Source organism: Austrofundulus limnaeus, unplaced genomic scaffold, assembly GCF_001266775.1.
Source record: "Austrofundulus limnaeus strain Quisiro unplaced genomic scaffold, Austrofundulus_limnaeus-1.0 Scaffold37, whole genome shotgun sequence".
Taxonomy (NCBI): Eukaryota; Metazoa; Chordata; class Actinopteri; order Cyprinodontiformes; family Rivulidae; genus Austrofundulus; species Austrofundulus limnaeus.
Genome location: NW_013952439.1, coordinates 1424703 through 1440268, shown reverse-complemented (window position 1 = coordinate 1440268; position 15566 = coordinate 1424703). Strand labels below are relative to the sequence as shown.

The 15566-nt window shown below is 38.0% G+C and overlaps 2 protein-coding genes across 2 annotated transcripts in view; one reads left to right on the top strand and one right to left on the bottom strand.

The window, feature by feature from the left end:
- ppme1 (protein phosphatase methylesterase 1) overlaps nt 1-5648 on the bottom strand; it is a 7940-nt gene extending 2292 nt beyond the window's left edge. Inside the window, exons 1-13 of the mRNA XM_014006744.1 lie at nt 5327-5648; nt 3607-3700; nt 2898-2990; nt 2691-2748; nt 2440-2491; nt 1945-2099; nt 1766-1856; nt 1599-1664; nt 1389-1515; nt 1181-1310; nt 620-664; nt 465-529; nt 278-345 (exon numbers count right to left, since the gene is read on the bottom strand). Coding sequence (XP_013862198.1) covers nt 278-345; nt 465-529; nt 620-664; nt 1181-1310; nt 1389-1515; nt 1599-1664; nt 1766-1856; nt 1945-2099; nt 2440-2491; nt 2691-2748; nt 2898-2990; nt 3607-3700; nt 5327-5415 — 1133 coding nt within the window. The 5' untranslated portion in view covers nt 5416-5648. The remainder of the gene's footprint in view (nt 1-277; nt 346-464; nt 530-619; nt 665-1180; nt 1311-1388; nt 1516-1598; nt 1665-1765; nt 1857-1944; nt 2100-2439; nt 2492-2690; nt 2749-2897; nt 2991-3606; nt 3701-5326) is intronic.
- A 5821-nt stretch (nt 5649-11469) lies between these two features.
- On the top strand, nt 11470-13917 carry LOC106516400 (mitochondrial uncoupling protein 2). Its single transcript, XM_014006742.1, has 8 exons — nt 11470-11579; nt 11710-11841; nt 11965-12098; nt 12186-12393; nt 12473-12670; nt 12753-12854; nt 12936-13116; nt 13205-13917. Exons 3-8 carry the CDS (start codon nt 11973-11975, stop codon nt 13317-13319), a joined length of 930 nt encoding a protein of 309 aa, XP_013862196.1. The 5' UTR covers nt 11470-11579; nt 11710-11841; nt 11965-11972; the 3' UTR covers nt 13320-13917.
- The last annotated feature ends 1649 nt before the right edge of the window (nt 13918-15566 follow it).

Genomic DNA, 15566 nt, shown 5'->3' with positions numbered 1-15566 from the left:
CTACCTATGATGTCAATTACAGGCCTCTCTCATCTTTTTAAGTGGGAGAACTTGCACAATTGGTGACTGACTAAATACTTATTTTCCCCACTGTATAATTGCATCACAAATCTGAATCAAAACTTAATTCATCTGTGAAGTTCTGAATAATTCCCTCCCTTAATGGTGAAAATAAGCTTTGGTCAGCTGGGTTTGGATTCAGTTTCTCTAAAATTTTATACATTAAATATTATTTATTCAGTCAGCAAACCTTAGAAAACCTGACAGGTTTACTCACCACAGAAATCCTTCCTTAAACTCAGTGAATTTGTGTCGGACCATGAATGTCGCAAGAGCATCTGCTACCTGACAAAAGAGGATCAAGTTATTAAACCAGCAACATGGATCCAGCTGGCTAAACTGTACAAACACTAAACCAGATAAATATAAATAATGAAAACGATGCACAGGTAAAGCCTATTTACTTTCTCTGGTGCGTCCTCGTGAACAGCGTGACCACACTGAGGGAGGACCTGCATCTGAAACTTCCCTGTGAACAAACCACACGACTGGTTTTTAGACCAAACAAATTTAAATGTTGAAATAAGGAAAACATTTGTTTTTTTTTTTTTAAATTTACCTTGCATCTGTCCAATAGTAAGGTCTTTGTCAAGCCTGTCCACTCCTGTGCAAATAAAACAAGGCATGGGTGAAACTAGGCTGTTAATGACAAAAAAAATGTCTTGGGGGGAGCAGGAGAATAAATGATATATGTTCTTCAAAATCAAGAAAAAGTGTCCTTAAATTCTCTCTAAACCACCTTTAAGTAGAGTTGGGCAAATTACGATCAACTGTGGCATTTGCCGATTTATATAACAATTACCTCCCTAGTTAAATGATCAATTTAAATTGCTTTAGTCGGAAAGACAGGAAGAAGAAAAAGACATAAAAGTTGAATGACATTTGGCAACGATGGAGAGACAAGATCTAAAGAGTAAAGAGATTTGAGAGATTTATGATAATTAAATGTTTAAATGTTAAAGTTAGTGCATACTTTAGTCAGTTTTAGTTTCTGTAAATCAAAACAATGAGTTTGACAGTTTTTCTGATGATTATTTGAACGCAATATTTGCCCAACCCTACCTTTAAGAAGACGTTTGTATGAAAATCAGATGGTTAACATGGGAAATGAGCAACRAACCTGCGAGCAGGAGCAGTTTTGGCACGGAGCAGGAGAGAAAGAGTGCAGACAGACCTCTGAACCAACCCTCCCAGTATTTTTCCGTCTTTGATAGTTCCACTCTCCAGGTGAAGATGCTCTCCTTCTTCACCTACATGGAGGAAATGAAGCCTCTTTCAGCAGCTCTCAACAAAACACAGGTCTTCTCAGAAAGAAAAGGGCACCATACCTCTTGTGCATCCTCCTTCATTCTTTTCTTGTTTGATTCCGCCTCTGCCTCTTCATCCTCCTCCTCCTCTATGATGCCTTCACTGATGCTATTAGTTACACTTGGATTGCTTGTGGACTCCTCACATCTGTGGATATTCGAATAGAGGAAGGTAAAATATAAGTAAAAAAACCTAAAAAGCAGAGATAAAAAAATGAACGAAATACTTACTTTTTCACTTGGCCTCCCATCGACACCCGGGCTGACTCTAAGTTTCTAATCTGACCACTTTTAACACTGAAAAGAAAAAAGTACAGAACAGCAGCTAACAATAACAACTCACAGAAGAGTGCAATACAGTTTAATCACATGTGCATGATAGAATATCTACAATTTACCTCCACTCAATGGCGTTTTCCAGGGACTTGAACGTTTTCGGTCGACTTCTGAGGAAATTCTGCATACTGTTCAGAGCRTCCATCGCCGTACCTAAACAATAAATATATATAAAACTTAACATTTATCTCGTGCTTTGCAACATTTATCTTTGATGCTGCAACTGAACAGAACATTTTACCTTCTACAACGTCAATGACACACAGACCAAGCAGGGATGGTACGTGGTTGGCGCTGGCCGTGTGAACAGCAATAGCTCCGCCCATACTGTGTCCAATAATCATGATTGGAGGCGGGTTCTCGCCATAGAGGGCCTCCACTACTTTGCCGACATCCCTTTAAAAAAAAAAAAGGCATAAACGCTTACTCTTCGCTTTTACGAGTCAGTCGGATTTTGGTTAAAGCAAAAATAATTAATCAAAAGTGGAATTAAACGAAACACTCAGATCCTGTCTGCCCAAAACAATGTTTTGTGAACACAGCAAAATGTTTTAGCATTGCGTCAAAAAGAGGAATGGTGTTTAGGAGACTCAAAATAGTTTTTTTGGGTTCCAGAGTGAAAGAAATTTCACGTCACCTTTGTGATGAAAGCAAAAATGCTAAATTTTGAAAATAACGGCATCACTGTTCCACCTTCAAACTAACCTTCAACCCAAAATAAGTGACAAAATCTTACTTTGCCATTGTGTCTGCAGACAGATCTTCAGGATTTTTAACTTTGGTGTCTCCTGTACAAAGAAAAAAGCGCATTTTTACAATTAGTCTACAGCTGTTTTAATAAACATAGTCTTTTTCTGAAATTAATATATAACAGTTTGATCTTCTTCACTGTTATAACCAGAAAAACACACACAAACTAAATTAGGTCATATATTCAGACTTATAATTTAATAATTAATGATGCAGTCTGTGATGATCTATAATTACCATGAGCTCGAAGGTCCATAGCCACGACTCTGCAGTTGATCCTGTTGTATATGACGGCCTGAAAATACCAACATTCATATCAAACAGTTTACAGCACACACTCGAGAAGAGCTCTATAAATATTTTTCTCCCTATGCTGTCGTGCATTTCTCACACAAAGCTACAGAGAAGTTGTAGGGTTTGTGTAATAGCAGGGATTATACTGACAGTAAACACTGCCCAGGAAAGTGCAGAGTGTCCTCCTCCGTGGAGCAGGAACAGAACAGGACCACGGGAGCCGCTGCAGTAAATTCTGAAAATGTTCCAGGTAGTCAAAGAAACAAAAGCCAGAGCTGTGCAAGCGCTTCAACACAGAGCCGAACAAACAAAACTGTGTAAACAACTTGTCAGGTTTGTTAAGTTTTCTACGATTTATTTTTTCAGACCTCCCAGCACACTTTGCTCAGAAATGTCAGGTTTTGATCAGGAGATCTTTGGGAAGAGAAAAAAAAATACTACTTGATGTTAATTATTGTTTTTTAGCATTTAAATTCTAAGAAATGACGTGTTTTACAACATGCTGCAATGTGAGAAAATAAAAAGTTTATTTGTCAARTTATTTGTTACTTGTTGATCCAATGGGTTCTTTTTATGCCTGAATGGCTCATAGGTAAGTGTGTTAACAGCTCCAAAATTTTGAAAGATCCAATTCAACAGGACTTTTGGTGGTTTAATAAATAGGAAATGCAACGAATGAATCCAAATCGGAGGAAAAGGCAGAAAATCCTGGAACATTATTGATCAGACTGAGACTTTAAATATTCCAGGAAGGTTTGACCGCATTCAAGCAAAACAAATGTGACTCACGAGTTTTGCACAGCACTCACTATTTGTCATAACTTTACTCCAGACGAACCAAAATATCAGTCAAGGATATATCTTTGCCGTTTTCAGTCTCCACCTCAACATCTTCCATGGTTTCAAARTAGTGGCTCCAAGGTAAAGGGGTGAAATCTCTCTTCCTCCCAGGTCTGTGGGGGAAAAAAAGAGTTAAAAAACACAAGTTACATATGGTGTCATTTTTTAATTAAAAACTGAAATATAGTTGAAAAAAATGCTGTATATAAAAAAATCAGTTCTTTTGTCACAACTAAAACAACAAACTAAAAGACAAACAACAAAGTATGAAATACTTCTTTATATTATTATACTCCTAATATATCAAAAATATATATATCTTAGAAGATTTTCAGATTATCAACCAGACAACAGCGCTCACAACTCTCTGACAGGTTCAGGGAATTTATTTTAGAAATTCACCATTTTGTTTTTCTTTACCKCAAACTCACAGCAATAACGCACATACAAGCTGGGCTTATCATAATCATAACCAGTAAGGACAAACAAGTCATGCAGAGAAAAAGATGATTATCGGAAGCAGAAATCTGTTTATAAAACTACTCTGACTGGAGGGAAAGAAACAAACCAGCAGCAGCCCTGCCTTTAATTTATGCACAATTTAAGTAGGTTGTGAGACAGTGGAACAGTGGTTGTGTCGCTGTGAGAAGGTTGCAGGTTCACCTCTCGGTCTGTGGTCTTTCTGTGTGGAGTTTACATGTTGTCCCCTTGATAATACGTTTTCTCCAGTAACACTGGTTTTCTAAATAGTCCCTAGAAGCCTCTGTGTCTCAGTGATGGACTTGCAATCCGTCCAGGCGAGTGTCCCCACGCCTCTCGCACAGGAACCTAAAGTCACCTACAATTAAGACATAAACTAACGTTGACAATAATCACTGCTGGACTAAACGTCTGTCCTGCCAGCTGCCATCAAGCTCTACAATAAGCAATGTAGAAATACATACTATATGTATGCTTTGAATTGTACCCTCATTGTTTCAATGCAATTTATGCACTTTTTTAAAGTTTTAGTATTAATATTTTTAATTAACATATTTTAATGCTGTGTTGTCTGTGTGTCACATAACTGCTGCTGAGACCCTGTAATTTCCTACAAAAGATGAATGAAGTGTCCATGATAGTTGTGTGACGTTGTTTCACATTTAGAGTCAGAAGACACTGATTCAAGATCAGTCAGGACAGCAGATGAAAATTAGTCCCTTTAGCTAATCTGACATGTGTATARGGTAAATCTTGAGTAGAGGAGAAACAGCACTGCTACGAAAAGAAGGAAAAACAAATATCTTTGTCTATTACTTTCTGAGCTTGTTTAAGTTAATATATGTAGGATAAGAAAACAAAACGACTAATAAAAAAATTAAGTAAACATCATATAATGATCATGAAGGACTATTACTAAACTTTGCTGGTCTCATATAGACAAAGTGACCCAAAAATAAAAACAAAATTCACATATTTTAGACATAATTGTGTTTTCAGTTTGACTTATTGCAACCTAAATAATCATGTCAACATTAAAAGCTAGACATAAGGAAAACTTTTTAGATGCAAACATGATCAGCTGTATGGTAAATATTGATTTAACTCTGCAGCYAACTTAGCCTGGCTAACGCTGCTTGATGCGAGTTTAATCAGTCAGTGACAGAGACCAGCTGTTGTGATGCTGAATAAAAAATTTAATACGACTTCGGGCATCTGACACAGATGGGACCCAGCCGGTGAGATGTTGGATAACTCACCCCATTTTCATCTTGTTGGAGCCGGACTGAAAACCACCTGCCACAGGAGGTCTAGAGGCTAACAGGTTCAAATGCAGCTGCTTCTCCATGCTGTCGGGAAGGCGTCGGTCTCTGTCAGGAAATGTTTAATAAAGCCTTATCTTTCCTCCACTGCATATGATTTTATCCCACAACTGTTTCTTTTGTTAGTGAGGCATTTAGATGTGTTGCGTTTGTCTATTAGCTAACAGCTAGTGGCGATGGAGTGCGTCGTTTTGTCTTCTTTGTTTTTCCTGCTGGAAGGTAAACATGGACAGCGCGAAGCATCACTGCCCCCTACTGGCGACACCGGTGGTTTACCGAGAGGAGGAAATTGAAGCTTTTCTGATCAGTGTTTCCTGGTCAAAACTTGAAAATGCGGTTTTGTTTTATTTTAAATAAATAAATAAATAAATAAATAAATAAATAAATAAATAAATAAATAAATAAATATTGGAGTTTGAACATAAACACAATACACTGCACAAGACAATATCTGCATTAAAGAAATTCTCTGAAATGTCTCTCAGGTTTCCCCTTAGCTTTGTGGCCAGGCAATGCGTTCTCTCATGAGTAATGATTTTGCTTATTTTTTTTTAAATCAGGCCTACAATGGTATGTTTTGTTCATGTTTGAACAGCTTCAAAGTGCCTGTAACATCCTTTTTTGTAATAAATGTGAATACAATTTTGGAAAGATAACACTGATATAATTATTCTCATGGCCTGTAGAAATGTCAGTAAAATATTTTTAATCATGAGTTTTATGAGGRGGTCCTGGTTTAAACCATTTCTTTTAGGGGTGGCCATCGGCCCCTGTTACCCCTACCTCTTGGTAACACTCCTGGTCAATATTTGGGTTTTTTAAATCATTTACACATATGTTGAACTTTGTTAGACCCAACCTATTATAAACATTTATTTTTATTGATCAGATAAAACAGTCACCGTTTATATTTGTGTAAAAATATAACAACAGTCAGTATTTCAGGACCACCCTTTCCTAAGTACTGTTTTGTTTTTGACCACTAGGTGGTGGTAGTAAACACTATTCTGACAACTAAAGCCAATTTCTAATACTTTTTCTTACACATATTCAGCTCATTCGTTTTGTTTGGTGCAGCTCAGCACCTAAAAACAAGAGTGTGGTGTCTTTTAATGGTTCTGTGGGAACTTTACCAAATTTCTTAATAACCCACACAGTCTTGAGCATTTTACCTTTTGACCACAGAATTTAAATTTGTGACTGAAAGCCTGTAAACATAAAACCTCAGGTATTTTCAGAGCTTCAAAATGTGTGAAAAGTTCCATTCAGAAGAATAATTAGATTACTAAGTGATTAAACATTATCATTCTCACCAACATTTATTGCAAATATTTGATATAATTATCAGGATTAAATAGATTTAACAAATACATTTTTATTTCTGCATATCAACGATGTGTCCTTCACATAATTAATTATGGTGTTCCACAGGGTTGGAGACTAAGTCCAATTCTTTTCTCTATACACTTTTTTATTTTTAGACAAAATACATTTTCACAGTCATGCTGATGATACTCATTTCAGTAAAACCTTATTTAAAAATAGAAACGGAAGTTATACAGGCATTAACTGAAGACAAACACATGAATGATTGTTATTTTCTGCTTTTGAAATAAAGTAAAACTATAATGTTTTTGGCCTTGAAATCTTGGCGTTTCTGTTCAGCCCTACAGCTGCAATTGGCTTGGATTCCAGTGTTCCAGTGAAACTTTTATGACCAAGGCCAGCTTTTTAATTCACACGCTGAACAGATCTTCTTAAACGTCTGTTTAATATTTGTGTTACATCCTGAAACTCTGAAACATCCTGTCCCAATGTGATGCTGAAAAGCTGGTTTGTGCAGGTTTTACTGCTGTGTGTCATTTTAGCTCAATGTCCCAACAGTTCCCTGAAAAACTTCCGGTTCACCCAGAATGCTTACAAGTTCAGCTAGAGATCACATTTCTCTGGTTTTGCAATATCTACACTGACTCCTTCTTTATACTAGAAAACCATACAAATTTTAGACTTCAGTTACAAATTCAAAAATTATAACACCAAGTTTTCAATAGTCTGTAACCCTAACAGCCCCATTTGTAGTTATCTCCTCCAATTAGCATTTTCTTTTTAATAAGCAGGTGTAACTGTTCCCAGAGAGTCAGAACCTTTTGGAACATGACTCTTGAACATGCCTTCACAATTTATTTGTTTTATTGTATATCATTTCTTTCTATAATTTGCTCATATGTACATTTAATATTCAAATTTGAGACTTGTTATCTAAWTATTTGCTATCCTGTTTGCTTCTTGAAATAATCTATTCCTGGAAAATACTAAGCCGGTTTGGGCTGCTCGGAYTTGTTTTCTGTTTCCTCCAGAGCCAGACAGTTTAAAATAAAAGCCTTGAAAAGATCAACCAATGCCAAGTACAAACAATTAGCTGACTGCTGAGTCATGCCTGGTATGTGGGACCATCTGGTGTCTCTCGTTGAAACAGCTTTTTGTTTGTGCGATGAAGGATTGTGCATTTAAGAACTTCTTAAAGTTCTGGAAAAAAAGAACATCTAAAAATGCTTGTGATGAAATTACACTGGCACTAAAAGCTTTTATAAAAGTACAAATGACTCAGATATACTTTTTATATATTAGAAAATACAACATAAACACGCAGTTGATGAATCATTTTCAGTAGCTCAAATGGACACAACCAAATTCAAATAAGCAATTCTTTGAGGAACTGCTTGGACTCGCATGCTGTTTTCAACAATGATCTTGTTCGAGCTTTTAGAACAGAGTTTGTGTTGAGGATGACTCTCAGCTACCACCACACCAAAATTAAGTTTAATAGCTGCAAAACTGATTGAGATTTACCCAGTTTGTTTCCTAAAGTCAATTAGCATTACTTTCCTAGCGTTTCATTAAAATACATTCATTAGTTCATAAGATTTTTTGCTAACAGACAGACAAGATCAACTCCAAAAAAGTTGAAATTATTGCCTTGTATGATTTGATTTGGTAGCGCTCAAAGTTTGTATTTCAGCTACGACCCCACCAAAATTTAGCTCAATATTTGTAAAATTGACGGAGTTGTAGCTATTTTTGTGTGGCGCTCAGGTCACATGGCTTTGGCAGCCATCTTGAATCAGATGAAATTCAACTATCACCTGCCTTTCATGGTGTTGGGCAAGAATTATAAGCAGTTATTTTTCTTCAGTGTCTCTTGTCCCCCATATATGTTTAAAAGTTCAGAGGCAAATGGGTCCATGATGAAAGAAAACAGCCATACTCAGCCAAAGAACTATGCCCCACTAACCTTCAGTGACGCGGTGATTCTATTAGCGGTGCACTGTTATGGTCTCTATTTATGTCATGGAAATGATCTGTTTCACAGCAATGAATCAAGGTTCACAGTATTCAAAAGGCAGAGAGAGAGAGAACACAGCTGTGACAGGGGTCTAATTGCTTACTTTGGTTTTCAGGTGGGGTGGGGGGGCTGTCTGCAAACTGGTTGAAGCCGGCCCAGTGAGGTGTATTCTAGCCAGACAGTGTGTGTGCAAAGGTTAACCACATGATGTTCTCAAGCAGTTTTCAGCTCCGGGCGAGGGGAGCAGATGGTGGCTCCTCCTTCCTCTGCTTTTCATAGCAGTGCTAAGAGAACTGGAACATTTATGTAAAGACATCTGTTAAATGTAAATAATCTTCTCACTTAACTTGATTTCTGTTATATGCTTCGTTTGTTGAATTGTACATTTTGGTTAAAGGGAYATTGTGTTTGTGAAGTGGGGTTCTGTGCTGTAAAACAAACTGAGGCGCTCAGACAAAATGTTGTAACTTTCAATGAGAAATTAGCGCTTTTGTAGCAAAGTCCATCCATTTATTTATTTTCCTTGTGCCCTGCAGTCACTGTGTGAGAGGATGGGTACACCCCAGATAAGTCACAAGTTCATTACAGAGACACATAAACAACCCCTCGTTCTTATTCACACTTAGGGACAATTTAGACTTATYRTCATGCATGTTTTTTGTCTGTRGGGGGAAACCGGAGTACCCAGAGAAAACCCAGGTGCATGAGAAGAATATGCAAACTTCACACAAAAAGGTCTCAAGTCAGGAAGCAAATCGATGACCTTCTAGGTGAGAGGAGACAGATCTTCTTTGTTCTTGTTTTACTCAAAAATAAAACCAATCCTGCAAGAGTTTTTCAGTTCAAAGCCCTGTGAGCATATTGACAAGTGTTATGAAATAAAACAATTTCTCATTAGTAATGATTTTATGATTGTCTTTGATAGCTTTATAAAGTATAACCCAGTACCTGAAATTTAACTGGTAAAACCAGTTACATATCCAATATTTACTTATGTAATGAGTACCAGGTAGGGATCGGCAATGTACTCCGATGTGTTGTTAGAGCAGCTGTGTACAGTCTTTATTTCTTCTAGTGAACAGCTCTTCTGRTTGCATTTCCTGCTGTTTAGTAGTATTGTTTACTCTTCATCAAGGAAAACTACAGCAGTACCAGCGTTAACAGAAAACAAGCACTCTGAATATGTGCTTAAAGCGATATTCCAGGAGAAAAGGGTTAACTTGTGTTTTAAATTTCACGATGTGGAAAATACACATTTTACTCGCTGCTGAGTTACTGAAAAGTATTTCACACGACTGCAGCTGGGAGGTGTAATTATTTTTGCACAAAGCATTGTTGGTGTATTATTTATGAACTGAGTCAGGTTTTATAAAAGTGGTTGGTTATTTAAAAACTACACCTGTTTATAAGCTGCTAATTATTGATTAGGCCGTAAATAATTAGTCTCGGTAAGTGACATAGGACCATTCTTTTGTTTAGTTGTAATATATTACACTGAATCTCAGTGTACTAAATCAAACTCTTTGAATTGCACAAGCTGAATTTCATCTTAATAAGAGCTGAATGGCGCCTATAAGATTTTTGCTGTCAATGCATATTAAACGAATGGGATCAGTGGCATTGTAATGACCAGGGATAAACAATCATGAATTAATTGGGAAAGTATCAGATAAAAGTTGAATCAGTCTTAAAACATCAGTCTGAAAAAAGTCATAGAAGTTTCAGACACTAACTAATAAACTTTTCATCACCATCAGTTTCACCTTTATTCCAGCTGAAATGTTGGGATTTTTTTTGCAGGAAGTGCTTCAATTGTTACTGGAAACACCACAGCTAGCTGCTAGTGCTATTTATATATTTTCAAACAAGTGAAGCAGAATTATGCAAAAACAAAAGTGAGGTTTTTGTATTAAAATGAAATATATATGTTTAGGGGAATAAAACTCTGCCTCAGAGGTTTATAAAATGATCTTAACGGCATCATTAACTGTAGCTTCTTCAAAAAGTCATGCACCCACAGAGATTTCTAAAACTCCTTCTCCATCTAAAACGTTTTATTTGGCATCCTGTTCTTTTGTTTGTTGAGTGATTGCTCTCAGACGCTGCTTGCATCCTCCCACCGTGGTTCGTGGTATGGATTGGGTAAGGAGAAGGGCTGCTCGTTTAACCGGCACTGTTTCATAACGTGGGTCACAGKGAGGAGGGAGGAGATCTTTGCACCCCTGATGAAGTCTTGACATTGGTTCTTGGGCACAAACTTAATGATAAGTACATATGATGATAGTCCAAACAGCCAGCCCAATGCCTCGTGAGAACACTTAGAGGAATCAGACACACCTCTCAGTTTGTTTGGCTGAATATATCAACCAATAGAACAACGGGGTACACTCTGTGTCCTCGTAATGCGATCTACATGCTGGCAGTCAATCTGGAAATTTTCTGTAAAGMCMAGACTTTGGTTTTAAACACAAATTACATCCATGCATTATGGTGCAATTAAGTGAAAAGTTAGTGGAAAAAATGCAGCAAAAATGACATTAAATTTTCGAAACATTTATCAGTGATCAGCCTTCCAAGAACTGCATGACGACAACGCAGGCACAGGTCAACAAGTGCTCAAATATCATTCTGTGTCACAGACTGGTACACGACAGTCAAATCACAGGTGTCAACAACTCAATGGCTGCCAGTGAGTCATGTGCAAATGGGGTCTATAAATTCAGGGGCTCCTTCCACTGTCAGACAGTGAGAGAAGCATCAGTCAAGAATTCTCACTGGACAAATAACACAAATTACTGCAAACTGCTTCTTTTTTACTGGAATATAACTCTCCGGAAAACGATTAAGGTAGGCATTAAGTTTTCCATCAATTTAAACAAATATGTCAAAACATGTGAAATGTAAATTGAAGTGGTGTAAATCACCTTCTGATTAAAATCTGTGGTTGAAAAGTCAGCAAATATTGTTGCTTTTTCAGTGAGACGTGTTACGCTGGCCGGCTCACTTCAGATCAAGTTTATGGCCGAAGGCATTTCCACCACAGAACCTCTTCCAAAAACCAACCTGCTTCTTGAGAAAACTTGATATCTGTTAATATAGTTTCTCACAGGTATGCACAACATCTCAATAAGTTTCTGTTGCCACTGAGAAAGTAACTTCCTTGGTGTGGGGTATTTTACCCCAAAGCGAATATCATTAAGAGAAAATCTTTCTATTTGTGCGTTAAATCCAGACGTGAAAATGGTTGTCAAACCGACTGATATGATGATGCCCTCCGCGGGGATTAAGTTCTTTGGGGCTGGCACAGCAGCTTGCATCGCTGACCTCATCACATTTCCACTGGATACCGCCAAAGTCAGGCTTCAGGTTAGAAGAACGGCTTTAAAGAGGTTCCCAAATTTAGTTGTAGATTGTTTTTGTGACGGTTTCTAAGCATCTCAATGTATTTAACAGATTCAGGGCGAATCTCAGAAAGCTAAGGGTTTCGATGCCGTGAAGTACCGGGGAGTGTTCGGCACCATCACCACCATGGTACGCACCGAGGGAGCCAGGAGTCTTTACAACGGGCTGGTGGCAGGACTCCAGAGACAGATGAGCTTCGCCTCAGTTCGGATCGGCCTCTACGACTCCATGAAGCAGTTCTACACCCGAGGCACCGAGAGTGAGTTTAACACATTCATCGTCTCTCATGAATGAGGGTCTTCTGCTTCCTCACTGACGCCAACGTCCTTGTTGCACAGATGCTGGGATTGTTGTTCGGCTCATGGCAGGCTGTACCACAGGCGCCATGGCTGTGGCTTTTGCACAACCGACAGATGTGGTGAAGGTGCGTTTCCAAGCTCAGGTACGACTGACCGATGTTGGGAAGAGGTACAATGGCACCCTGGATGCCTACAAGACTATTGCAAGAGATGAGGGAGTGCGGGGACTTTGGAAAGGTAGTTGCCTCRTCACATCARTTTTCARTTTTATACAAAAGTCTCCATAGATTTTAAGACRAACATCCTCWTTCTCTTTCAGGCTGCATGCCAAACATAACCCGCAACGCCATTGTGAACTGTGCAGAGCTGGTCACCTATGACATAATCAAAGAACTCATCCTGAAATATGACCTGATGACAGGTGAGGAGTGGAAACATGTTCACGCAGAACACTTATCAAAGACAGAACAGTATCTCATGAAGTGATCCTGTTCTCCCACAGACAACCTGCCGTGCCACTTCACAGCCGCCTTCAGTGCTGGCTTCTGCACAACAATAGTGGCTTCTCCTGTGGATGTGGTTAAAACAAGATTCATGAACTCAGGAAATGGTCAGTACACCAGCGCCSTCAACTGTGCACTCACGATGCTGAAAAACGAAGGACCCGCAGCTTTTTATAAAGGGTAAAGACACATTAGCCACAATAAACAACAAAACAATAACGTTCTTCCTTGGAGCACTTCTTCACTTTCCTTCCTTCTTTTCTTTCAGGTTTGTGCCTTCTTTCCTACGAATGGGCTCTTGGAACATTGTCATGTTTGTGACCTATGAGCAAATTAAAAGAGGGCTGACCACAGCGCAGAAGTGCTGGGAGTCACCAATTTGACCGCCGCTCTACAGCTGTYTAACCTGCAGCAGGATGCAGGGAATGCTTCATCGTGGATGCAAAAAGATGAAGGCCCAAATGTGGACGTTACGTGAGGATGTGACCCACGGATGCTTTGTTGATGTGGCTCAGCGATGGACTTCGTGCGTTACCTTTAAATATGCTGCAGAATGCAGGGACATTGCTGTAATACCATCATGATTCAAAGATTAGAGTTTGAAGAAATATTTGTGGATTGCTGAGTTAGCTTCTCCATCACAAGTCCGCATCTTTAAATCTTGATCAACTGGCCAGGTTTATAAGACTTTGATGTTTACGAAGATGAACTGACTGATCACATGAACTGTTGTTTTGTAATGTAAGTTGTTATTCAGGGCAATTTTTCCATGACTACACAGATCATGTCTGCTGTATGGTACTTCCTTTAGTTTGCACTGTGGATTGTTTACACTGTTTATCATTGCTGACGGTTTATCAATAGGCATTTATTATTGAATGTAAAAGTAAGCACTTTCTATTTTGAACGGRATGATTTATTGCTGGTCAATGAGTCATGAAGACTTTGCACATACAAATAAACACATTTTTAACTGGCTCAGATATGACTTTATCATTAAAAACAACTGAAAAAAATCAACAAAAACAACTTAAATGAAGGCAAAATTCTAACTGAACAGTTAATAAAATGGTGTTGAGTATTTATAGCCTGATGACTCAACAAAATCCTTTATTTTGACCAAAATGAGCCTCTTGGAAGCATCTTGGGGGGATTCTGATCAATAGACACATGATGTATTGGGACTTCAGTGTTTTTGATGTAGAATGAAATAAGAGATGCTAATCAGCTGATCAAATTCTGCAACCATTTTTAGCTGCTGGTAAATAAGAGGCTTTTCCCGTGACCCCTGTGGAAATAGTTTCTTTATGAAATTCTTGCTCTTTGCTCTAATTCCACAGCCGGGTTGCTGTGATATAAGGAGGTGCAGTGACACATGTAGGCCAACATGTACCAAGTCACAACATTGCTCTTTACAAACCTTGGTATCACATGTCTGCTCTTTCTAYTTTTGCCAGACTGCAGCTAAAGGTGCAGAGGACTGTTTGGGATAAACGATTAGATATACACTGAGGTGTGAAGTATTCACCTTCTTTGGTATTTCTTTTTATTTTTATTTTTTGCTTCGCAACCTGCAAATTAAATGAATTTTTTCAGTTTGGTTCTAAGGATTTTACAAAAATATTGTAGTTATGAAGTTAAGCTGAGGTTGGGGGGTATTTAAATATTTCTAAAATATAAAAACTGAGTAGTGTTGAATGCATATACCCAACATCTTGTTAGTTTCTTTGGTTACTTTTCCACAGGCTCAGCACATCTAACCACTGGAAGTTTTTGTCCATTCTTCATGACTAAACTGTTTCAGCTCCTTCAGGTTGAAGCGGGTGTCTTTACATATTAGAGATTCTCAACTGGATTGAGGTCTGGGTTTGATAGGGCCATTCCAGGACATTTAAMTGGTTCTCCTCGCTTCAAGGCTCCAATATGCTTTCTGGAAAACTCCAAAATGTCAATCTTATTTTCTGTACGAGTGAGTTATTCCTGCCACCTGCTTGAAGTTTATAATAGTCCAGACAGAGACATCCACCTCTGCAGAAAAGCTGCTCAGCTCCATCAGAGTTTATATTTGCACTCGTGGAGGTTTTTCTGATTAATGCCCTCTTTGCACTGTTTCTGAGTTTTGATGGATGACCCTCTCTTAGCAGATTCACTAAAGAGGCATCTTCTTTTTTCATTTTCTAATAATAAATTTAAAAATGCTCCATTGCTCAGGATTTGAAATAGTTTTTATAATCTTGATGGTAGTTTTTACTACGTAATATGTTGCTTCTCAGCAAGAAGGTCGCTGGATCAAACCCCAGCYCGGGGACCTTTCTGGGTAGAGTTTGCATGAACAGGTCTATATACACTGAGATRATGTTTACACTTTGATGGAAACACATGGRTGTTTTTAAACTAATTATGTGGTTTYTGAAGGTATTGGCTGTRGCTTCAAAGCAAATATACATGTACATGCACAGTTTTTTGTTGAATTAATGAAACAAGCTTTTATTTATTTCCAGAATTAAATTCATTACATTGGAATATTTTGTGTAGGTTCATTTCTACTAAATTACTACTAAAATTCACTTAAACTGAGAGGCCATAAAGCAGAAAGAAATGGGCTTAATACTTTTCAACCTACTGCAAAC